The sequence below is a fragment of the Cyrtonyx montezumae genome, unplaced genomic scaffold (genome assembly GCF_038088225.1).
Source record: "Cyrtonyx montezumae isolate F1298 unplaced genomic scaffold, pur_monq_1.0 scaffold_10, whole genome shotgun sequence".
NCBI classification, from domain to species: Eukaryota; Metazoa; Chordata; class Aves; order Galliformes; family Odontophoridae; genus Cyrtonyx; species Cyrtonyx montezumae.
In genome coordinates, this window is record NW_027071826.1 from 33,054,819 (window position 1) to 33,065,618 (window position 10,800).

Sequence of the window (10,800 nt, forward strand, 5' to 3'; positions counted from 1 at the left end):
TTTTAAATTTAAGATTCCATAACAAAATAAAAACTTAAGACTTAGTTCTTGAAATCTAGTGCTTTTATTCAAGTTTTATAATGACATATAAAATACAGTGTATTTTCAACATACCTCTAAAAATCAATGGAATTTCTAAAGCCAACACGTGAGAAATATACAAACAAATTTGCACTGGAGATAAAGGCTCCAAGAGACACTCAACTATTTCAAAGAGGAACTCTCCACCAGTCCTCTGTCAACTTACAAGCTACTGCTTAGCCCTTTATTGTTTTCGTTGTTAACTAGTTGGAAAACATTGAACTGTAATGTCAGAACATAAATATAACTATTTACAAAATCCCCGTTAGCTTAAGGCACAACTACGTTGCAGGTATCCACAGGAGACTTGCATGGCAGTTCTTCAAGCAGTTATCTCATATGAGGAAAGATATCATTTGTTAAGTAGATAAGCCCAAGTCCAATTCAGCAGTGTTGCAAATGCTGTCAGAATATGCTTCTTTTTGCACTTCCTTCCACTGCAATATCTGCTCTGTCAGCTCTTCCAAGTCTGTCACCAGCATTTCTGTTTTTGTTAAAGCAATGTCCTGAAGCAGAAGAGGATAGGATTTAATCTCTATGCATCCTATCAAACTAGCAGGAAACAAAAATCTGCTAAGCAACCAATCAGCACTGAATTTTTAACGCCGGAGGAGATAAAAGGCTCAATTATTTTTGCTACTCACCAGACTCTTCATGAAAGTTGGCACCTGAGGAATCATTTTTACAGTCTGCAAATAGTTTTCCAACTTCTCAATGAAAGTCACAGCCTCAGTCAACAACTCCACTACATACCTGTAGCCAAGAATGAATTCTGAAGTTGTGCAAAACAATGCAAGACTTAATACTTGCAAAGTCTTAACTCTTTTCTGTGTTTTGTTAGTCCTGTTCTCCAGTTTTATTTGAGTTTCTAGTCATCTAATTATCATCTGTGCAATTACAACTCTGACTCTCAGCAACATGTAGGGCACTCACTTCACTAACTGGACTAGATTTTTAGACCACAAGAAAGAGTAGTTTAAAACATGTACTATGTAAATCTGAGAATCAGTCACACATTTATTCTGAGCAACCCATAGCAGAAAGAAGACACCAAAGCTGAACTAATGATTCTTACCTATGCATAATGAATCAAGCATTTTAAACACACATTTAAAAATAAATATTTTTCATTGTGCAATATTCGGAAGACAAATCATGTAAGCAAATAGTCACAAAAAATAATTAACACTACTGTTCCATAGCAGTTAGCAAATAGCAAATTTTAGCTTTGGTCCTGCTATCCTTTCTATCTATTTTCAAAGTGAATTAAAGTATATGATTTTTACTGCCCATGAGTTAAAATTAATTTTGACTCAATCAAACAAACAACAATTATTTTCTATATGCCTACTTGTGGAAATCAGCCTTAACAGGCAGTGTCTCTTGACAAATGGGCTTAATCAGCCTCTGCCTGAGTCTCTTCTTCTCTTTCAGTACTTCTTCCAAGTGTCTGTTCACATCTTGCAATACCTGGCATTTTTTACCTAAAAAATAAAGCTACAAAGTTGAAACTATTGTACTGCTAGAATAAGAGCAAAATTTCATCAGCAGAAAGAAAACTCTGATCTATTGCTCAAGACAATTTACAGTCAAGAAACATATTACTCCAAATTACTTGTGCTGGACTGTATAGAATTTGAAATCAACACTCACTCTGAAGGAAGTCATACATACATTTTAGGTATACAGCTTTATAACCCTTTTACATTTTAAATAGCTCTAAGTAAACCCACTTCTTCTTAAACTATACCATCTAATACAAATTTTACAGTATACTTCACTGTCATAACACGATTACACAATTATTACACATTATTAGCAAACTAGAATCTTTTTAAACATCCATCAAGACATAAAGGAAAAAGCAAGAAACAATGAAGAAATTAACCCATACACTCCCAAGAAAAACTTAAAAAACAAAACAAAAAAGAACCAACCTTAATAAATAAATAAATGAATAAGGTAATTCTAGGGGCCCACAGATGGAGCAGAAATGCATGCATCAGGTTACTGGAAAAGCAGCAAAGCAGCAGATAAATTAAGAGAAGAAAAACAAATTACTGATAATCTCAGGACTCTCAATGCTCCACTGAGCTTGGGAAGCTGAATACACACAGACACACGCAACTACACATACACACGAAGCTTCTACTTTAAGTCATTTTGATGTAGTTCAAATATGATGCAAGCATTCTTTTGGAGGAGGTTAACAAAACACCTGCCACCTTTAACAAGCTATGCAGTGGAAACAGCTGCAATCTCATCTGGAAGTATGATGAGCACTATGTAGTTAGATGAAACAGTCTGCTGATGAACACCTTGAACACTCTTGGTGTTTTCACAGTACAACCACACTTACTTAAATAAAAAGGATGAACTATGTCTGCAGTCTCCATTTCCAATTGCAGAAGTTCGGTTTCCAGTTTCTTCTACAACAATTAAAAAAAAAAGCATCTTTAATGTTCTTTTTTTTGTCCCTCTTTAGGTGGGGAGAAGAAGAAAGGAAGGGAGGGTTAAGAAGGGAAACAGTGCATGTGTGTGAGAGTGTCTGATCACATGCATAACAGCATGCTATCAAGCTCTCTCAATGTCTAGATTCTGTTTTTGATTAATAGGAAGACAGTTTAAAAAGAACAGAACAAACACCCCCAGCACACAAACACAAGAAAATCACAATCTGGTGATGTACTGGGTACTTCTCCTGCAAAAGACAGATTCTGCAACTCATTCCTAAAACACAGATGCTTATGAGTCCTACAAAGCAATTTCATAATCCGTATCCTGCTCAAGAACCTCACAGCCCAAGTTTTCTCCCTTTGGAGAAGAAGGTTTTGTGGTTTAGATTGTCTTAAGCTGAGAGAGAACCTCTCAGAAGAATTTTAGCTTTAATTATTTTCAACAATAATTGAGCACAAAAGCAACAGGTATCTTCCTGTAGCAGAAAATTAAGGCTATTTTGGCTAGACAGGAAAAGATTGAAGAAAGTACAGAACTGAACAATACAGTCTTTCAGGACACAGAACTATTGCTTTGCAAGCAACGACAAAAATTAATGTTTCACTCACAGCATTACTGAACATTTGTCAGAGAACATTTGTAAGCAGTACCTTACAGCAACAGAGGCTAGACAGCCACCCTACTGGGAGCTGAAAACTGTCCATTCCTTCTGCCAGTCATATGGGGTGATGCTAGTTAATTCATTCTCCAAAAAATTAAAAGCTGAATTTGTCACACTGTTGCAGTAGCTGCTGGCGCCTACACCACATAGCTGAATAGACACAGTCTACATATCAGCAAGCAAATGCTCAGAAAACATCAACATAAAATACAGATCAACAGACAACTCAGGCAGTAGGAAGTGACTACTGTTACCTCTTGCTAACCAAGAAAATGGTCCAGTTGCCTACAAAGAAACACATTTTTGGGAATGTAAATGACCTACAGACTTCTGTTCTTCAGTTTCTTCAGAAAGGTATCACTTCAAAGATGCAAACTGCTACATCAGTAACAGTGAAAACTTATTTTATCGTTTCATTCTTGATGACAAGTCTTCAAAACACACACACACGTGTTTGACAATGGCACACTGCAGTTTGATGCCTCTTTGGTGACATGTATTACTTGTAAGTATGAAGCAGTATGAGTGTATGTAAGTATGAGTGCACGTTGACAGAAGCAGAGACCGTATGTACCTCATTGATTTCTGCTCGAATGTTTGCCATTTTTTCCCTCTCTGAAAACCTCACAAAGCACTCGAATTTTTCACAGTCTGAATCCAATATATCCTGTGAAAGGAATGCAACATGAAAAAGCACAGTCAGCAAATTCTCAAGATTGGCTTTTTATAGTCTAAACTTACTCTTAGCCTATTACACTGAGCAATAGGGTTACATTCTTCTATAGAACTAATAAAACGTAAGCCTTACTTTGGGAACATCAACACAGCTGAGAAAAACAGATCATAAAGGACTGTTCTGAGGGCACTCCCTAAGGTACTGATTTACTCGCCATGAGAACGCACAAGAGCACGTCTCCAGAGCAACACTCGGTTTGTGGGTACCATTACTCCTCGGAAGGGAAGTCACCACCAGACAAAACATAAGAGAATCAGAGAAGAGTTTAGGTTGGAAGGGACCTTCAAGCCCACCTAGGCCCAGCCGTGCCGCGGGCAGGGCTGCCTCCCCCCAGCTCAGGCTACCCAGGGCCCCATCCAAGCTGGCTTTGAACGCCGCCGGGGATGGGGCACCCACAGCTCTCTGCGCAGCGCCTCACCGTCCCCTCAGCGAAAGATCTCCCCCTCCACGCGGCACCCCGCCGTACCTGGCTCACGAAGCCCTCCGCCACGCACTCCTGCAGCACCGCCGCGATCTCCGTGGGCTCATCCGTCTTCCAGGGGTTGGGAACGAGGCCGGTCAGGTCGCCGATCCACCGTCGTTGCTGCCTCGCCCTGCCACAAGACCCCTCTGCCGCTCGGTGGGGCCTGAGGCTGGCGGACGGCCCTCCTGCGCGAACCAAGCGCTTGCGCTCCGCCATCCTGGGCGACCCGGAAGGGTGGGCGGGCACGGCAGGCCGACAGGGTTCCGCTTCCGGAGGAGCCGGCAGGGGGGCTCCCGGCGCTCCGCGTCTCGAAGGGAGGAGGAGGAGGGCGCGGCGCGCGGCGGCTGCCGCCTGACTGCGCTGGGGTCGGTACGTGTCTGCGTCGGGGCTCCCCGCGTCGCTTGCGGGGCCTGGTGGAGCTGCGGCCTGGAGATCGGTGCGGGCTGCTCCGGAGTGAACCGCGGGAGGTGGGTGTCAGTAACCGCGTGGGGAGAAAGGAACAGGCTGCGGGAAATGTGTGTTTCCAAGGCGGCGTTAAAGGCAGCTCTGTGCTGGTAGGTTGATATCACGGGGAGCCGCAACGGGAAATATCCCTACGCCGCTGGGCCCCAGAACAGAAGTGTGGAAAGCGTGCTTTTTTTTCACTTCAGCTTTAGTTGTCATTATTCCATCATTTTGATTTGTAGACTGCTATAACGATCACATCTTAACCAAGCTGAATATCCTAAGATCTAAACTTTAGACAGAACACATAAAATAGCAAAAATATGCTTTATGATGCAGAATTTGCATCTGTTCTGTCACAGAATAAGAGAAACTGTCTGAAAGCACCACTCGGACCCCGTACACTTGAAGCGTTAGGATGGGAAACAGTGCATTAAAAGCCCACCTGGAAACAGCACAGAAGACCGGTGTGTTCCAGCTGACAGGAAAAGGTCTTACAGAGGTAATGTACCTGTAATGAAACGTGGCTGTTTGTCGGTGACTGACACTTCTGAAGAGGAATTCCCACTTGGTTGTTGTCATAATACACCATGTACATGTATTGCTCATAAACAGGGATGATTAATACTATCAGAAGAATGTTTTTTTTTTCCTTTTGGCAGAGCAGGTTTTTGCTTGCACTGTCTTCTGGTTGTGTATTTGCCTGTCAGGACACTTGTAGGCTTCTGATCTTATGCTTAGAAGTGAATGTACACTAAAGAACTAGTAGATACAGTGCTGTGCTGTTTAGTTAAAAAAATAATGGCTTGGAACTTGGGGAAAATGTAATTTTACAACTGTACTGTTATCTAGAAAGATCCTCCACAGTTTGTCATGCTTAGATATTTGTGCTGCGTTTAACCGTAACTTGTACAGGATGTTCACTTGGCTGCAAGCATCTTGGATTTTAGTATAAGAGAAATCATCTTGACTTTGACTCAAAGGCAGAAAAAGAAAGAATACCTTGGGACTATAAGTCTGCTAAGAATTCACAGGATAGCCAAAATTAAAAACTGAAAATGTATATAGTAAACAAATTTGTCAGCTTAGTTCCACACTATGATGACTGGACATTGTGATACATATTACAGTATGTAAAAGCAATATGTTTTTTCACTTAAAATTTTAAAGCTTACAGCTGCAAATGTTCAAGTGATGTCAACTGTTCAGATGGAGTATCTTTTTTCTTTCTCCTAGTTTCCTGAAGAGCTGCAGAAGCTAACGAGCAACTTAAGGACAATAGACTTGTCGAACAACAAAATAGAGCTCTTGCCACCACTCATTGGAAAATTTTCCTTTCTGAAGAGCCTTGTTCTAAACAACAACAAACTGAGTATGCCTGCTAATTAATATCTCCACAAATTTTTTAAATAATACCTGACTTCTCTGATCAGAAACTAAATGTAATGATTTAACTCTCAGAGGATGTAAATGAGAAGCTTAGTCACACAAACTGAAATCTTTGGAATTCATGTACAGGAAAAAAGCAGTACTAGTTGCCAACTTAGTTGTAGTATCAGTTTTACAATGACATGTAAGTACAAAAACCATATAGTTTCTGGGCTATGACTTGTCTCATATGAAAGTTCAACGGTGTTAGGTAGTTTAGTATTTGCATAGAAGAGAGGTGCTGAAAATGGCTAGTAGAGAATGGTGTTGACCACTGATTAGTTGTTGCTGTTTCTTTTGGACAAACATGAGTGGAAGCTCAGTAAAATTCAGGATACATTTATGCTATGAGAGATGCTGTCTTTTGGACGATGGGTAAAATTGTTGCCACTTTATGGAAAAATTAGTCTGAAGTGAAAAAGCCACCTATTTTTTTTGTGCTTTCATTGTGTATTAACTACCTTTTTGAAAAACAAATATGATTTACAAACCTTTTTTTTTCTATAGTACAGCTCAGGAGTGCAACAGGTTAAATGTATGTACATGAAATGAGGGGTCGATGAACCTGGGCTTACCTATTGAGGCTTCTCTGCTGGTCTGATAGAGTATGGTTCATCTGAGAATTTACTTTTCAGTGAGTTGAGTGATACCTTTAAAGGGCTGCACCAGACCCGAAGCTATGAATCGTATGGTAGATCAAATTATAGAGTACATTAGCAAACCAACTAGCAAAAAGTACAATTTATAGTGTTAAATCTTCAAAGCAGCATTTTCATCTCACAGTTTGAAGGTCTGTCTTGTTTGGAGATTATTTTAAAGATATTTTTAGAAAGCGTTTAGAAAGCACATTGTCATCAGTGAGCTTAAGGTTCTGTGCAGGGATCTGTGCTTTCATAGGAAAATGCGGAAGAATCCTGTGGGAAATTACTGTAACTTATCACTGTTGTTCATGCAGAAGTATATTTGACGTAAATGGTTATGGAAGTTTACTATTCTTGTGTCATCTCTTTGTTGTGTAATTTATTTCTAGCTGCTCTACCTGAGGAGCTGTGTAGACTGAAAAAACTGGAAACTCTTCACTTGAATGGCAATCTCTTGAGGCAGCTACCAGCTGCATTTGGACAACTTTCAGCTCTTAAAACCTTGAATCTTTCTGGGAACCAGCTTCGGACTGTGCCTACACAACTCTGTGGTCTTCGCCACTTGGACGTGGTAGATCTTTCCAAAAACCAGATCCAAAATGTACCTGACAGTGTGGGAGAATTGCAGGCCATTGAACTCAACCTGAATCAAAACCAGGTCTGTTAACAGATGTTATAGGCACATGGATGTTGTTTACATTATACATAGATTGTTCACAGAACATAGGCTGACACTATCAGAACTTTATAGCTACAAGATTCATCTCTTCTACAGTTAAGTGTAGGTTGCCTATCATTATAGAACAAACAAGTAACTTTATCTTTAAATATTAACTCTGCTTATGTACTGCTATCTAGTTATTGTTAATATAATCTATATTCACAAAACAATAATTGTTCCATATTAGTCTGAAGCACAGATCACTTTAAGTAATCATGGGTAACTAACATTTTAATCCCATTTTTTTAATTTCTACCAGATTTCCCAGATCTCAGTGCAGATCTCGCACTGTCCACGCCTCAAAGTCTTGCGTTTAGAAGAAAACTGTCTAGAACTCAGCATGCTTCCTCAGAGTATCCTCAGTGATTCCCAGATCTCGCTGCTTGCAGTTGAAGGCAATCTCTTTGAAATCAAGAAACTCAGAGAACTGGAGGGTTATGACAAGGTTTGTATAAAAGGCATATATATATATATATTTTAAATAAGCTTCTGGTGAATTCTTCACACATGACTCCAGTATGACTGGAAGCATCATTAACTGTTAGCAGCTCACCCTTAAGCTTACAGTTTGACTTCAGCATTTATAAGGACTTTCATTCTAGAGTATCAGTCCATTACAACAAACAATAGAAAACGGATTCATTTCTTTTTTTAATTGTTGTATCAATCTCTTTTCTTTGTTTTTCTTTGTAGTACATGGAACGATTTACAGCTACAAAGAAGAAGTTTGCATGATTATTGTTCTGGTTCTGTGTATCCCTGGTAAGAAGAGTTAGTGACTCTGACCTAAGCCAAGACTGATGAAGGAGGAGTATCCCCCTCTGTTAGTCATATACAGTGTGTAAGACCACATTAAATGAACTGGAACTAGAGAGCACGGGTATTGAACTGATGAACTTGCTTAGGGGCCAGTTCTCTTTTTGAGCCACTGTAACTTCTAACGCAGTACACATCCTCTGTTGGCAGGGCTTGTTCTTCCATACAGAAGGGGAAAGAGTATTTCAAATTTGCCAGTTTCCCTTTGTCAGGAAGCTGTTGACTGATTTCTAAGATAATTAGTTCTTCTGAAATCATCTTTCCATGATAGTACATGGAAGTTTTGCTTTCAAAGCAGATTCAAAACATTGTTGTATATTTTGCAGTAAGCACTCTTCTACAGAGAACTTTCACAGATGATGTTTTAGTTCTTAACTTATATAAATTTTTCTATGAAGCACAAATAGTTATAGCTAAATTAATTTTTGTTAACTGCCTCTAGTAAACAAACCATGGTTTGAGCATTCTTCCTTCATACTTTTCTGTATGAACTTGCTTATGGGAAAAGAAAGAATTGCACTACAGTCCTCTGCTGCTTGAGCTATGTCAAATAAAAATGAAGTTCACCTTCAGTGTATTCCATAAAAATGTATACTGCTGGAAAATACATTCTTGCACTGACTCTTTGTGAAAGTCTTAGCTGTCTCCTTGCTGCTGCTGCCTTACTGCCAAAAGCACCTAGAAATAACTAAATATGTATGCAATTATTTAACTTATGCTAAAAAAGAAAATGTACTTGTTTATTTTAGTAAATTGTTTTCAGAAATTCATTTCAAGCTTACTTGGTGTAACTGCTGCTGTAGTGATAGCTTAGTACACAACAAGCCACTTCAGGTGCACTGTTTTATCAGTTGATGTTAACAGCTGTACTTCAACCCTTTGAGAAAGCAGAGAATAGGGATACCACAGCCTGCAACTGCTAGCTTTTGTTTTCCTAACTAGAACAGCCACATCTCTCTCTATATGTATATACATATAGAAAGCAGATATAGATCTGCTTTCCCAAAGTTTCCCCTCCCCTCATTTTAATCAAAAGCAATACCATTTTCTGATGAATTTCTACTTTTTTCCAGAGGGACACTTAATGCTACAGTTTCTCAGAGGTACCCCAGATGTCTCAGACACCTAATTGCACATCAAGGATGGTGTGGATTCCTGGGCTGTTACTGGCCTGGCAGCCATTGTCTGTTAGTATTGCTGCCATTATAACAAGGTTCCTGACAGCAGGGAACCAGTCTACACTTAAGGATCACCCCCCCCCCCCCCCCATTCCAGGTGCTACCTTAATACAAGATGTAGCTGACAGGAAGACTGTGTTTCCTAGACTACTTTGTTTTGCATGTCAACATAATTGCAAGGCCAGATAATCAGAAACTTTTTCTTCTACATTAATACACTCCAGAGATTGCAACTTGCAGAAATCTAACAGTGACTACATTAAGCCTTAAACTTGTTTCAGGTTCAGCTCCTTCCACTTGATACCTGAAATCCAACTTGAAGTAGTAGCTTTCCTTCCTGCAGAGTTGCAATGGTTGAGACACCTACAGACCAAACCCTCTCAGTTTAGCTTGTTTCCAAATGCATGGGACAGGAGCAAGTGATCTAATGGGACTAGTAAAATGGATAATTTATCACCACTAAGCATGCACTTTGCAATAGCATGCTGTGGGTTTGTTTTTTTAAACTGAAAAACCTGTGCTTAGGCATGCTGCTCCTCTTAAGATTTGTTTATCAGCATTCTTTGTCTACTCCAAGATATGTATTAATAGATAATAAAGAATAAAGAATATAAAGAATAAAGAATAGATGACAAAAGGTGTGAGGAAACAGAACAGAAACATTATAGTTGAAAAAGTGACAGTTAGCATTGCCATAAAAAAATCAGTTTTTTGGAAGTTTGAGATATTAAGACAGAACTTCTGTTGTTTATGTGATTATCAGTACATTTAGAAAGCTTCCAGTTGCTCATTGCTCTTTTGCTACCTTGGAATTGCAACACCTACCAGAAGTTTTGTAAAACAAAGGGAAGACACCATGAAAAATACTGAATGCTGTTGAGTTAGTCCCGGACTATCCAAATCTGTATCAAAACAGAAGGGATTTGTTTCAAGAAAAAAAGTCCCATTTTTAAAGTCATAGTAATAAATATGTTCAAGTACAGAATGGCATTCTGTTAAGTGACTTTTCATCACTACACTTAATCTATTAGAAGTTTTAAAGCAGCAATTTCTCAGTTTTCCCTTCTCACACCTGCAAAAGTTTTATTTCTATGCACAAACATGCATCATTTTACTTTGAGAATTATTGAGTTAGAAAAAGTTAAATGAACTGATTTTTAACTAGGGTGTTTTA

General features: G+C 39.2%; 2 protein-coding genes across 2 annotated transcripts; one reads left to right on the plus strand and one right to left on the minus strand.

Annotated features, from left to right (window-relative positions):
• Positions 1 to 291: 291 nt before the first annotated feature.
• On the minus strand, positions 292 to 4,614 carry HAUS2 (HAUS augmin like complex subunit 2). Its single transcript, XM_065755584.1, has 6 exons — positions 4,402 to 4,614; positions 3,774 to 3,866; positions 2,441 to 2,510; positions 1,433 to 1,565; positions 726 to 834; positions 292 to 587 (listed from the first exon to the last, which is right to left on the minus strand). The coding sequence occupies exons 1-6, from the start codon at positions 4,612 to 4,614 to the stop codon at positions 441 to 443; spliced, it is 765 nt and encodes a 254-aa protein (XP_065611656.1). The 3' UTR covers positions 292 to 440.
• A 561-nt stretch (positions 4,615 to 5,175) lies between these two features.
• Positions 5,176 to 8,413, plus strand: LRRC57 (leucine rich repeat containing 57). The gene is made up of 5 exons (XM_065754765.1): positions 5,176 to 5,344; positions 6,079 to 6,214; positions 7,301 to 7,569; positions 7,892 to 8,077; positions 8,326 to 8,413. The coding sequence occupies exons 1-5, from the start codon at positions 5,261 to 5,263 to the stop codon at positions 8,365 to 8,367; spliced, it is 717 nt and encodes a 238-aa protein (XP_065610837.1). The 5' UTR covers positions 5,176 to 5,260; the 3' UTR covers positions 8,368 to 8,413.
• The last annotated feature ends 2,387 nt before the right edge of the window (positions 8,414 to 10,800 follow it).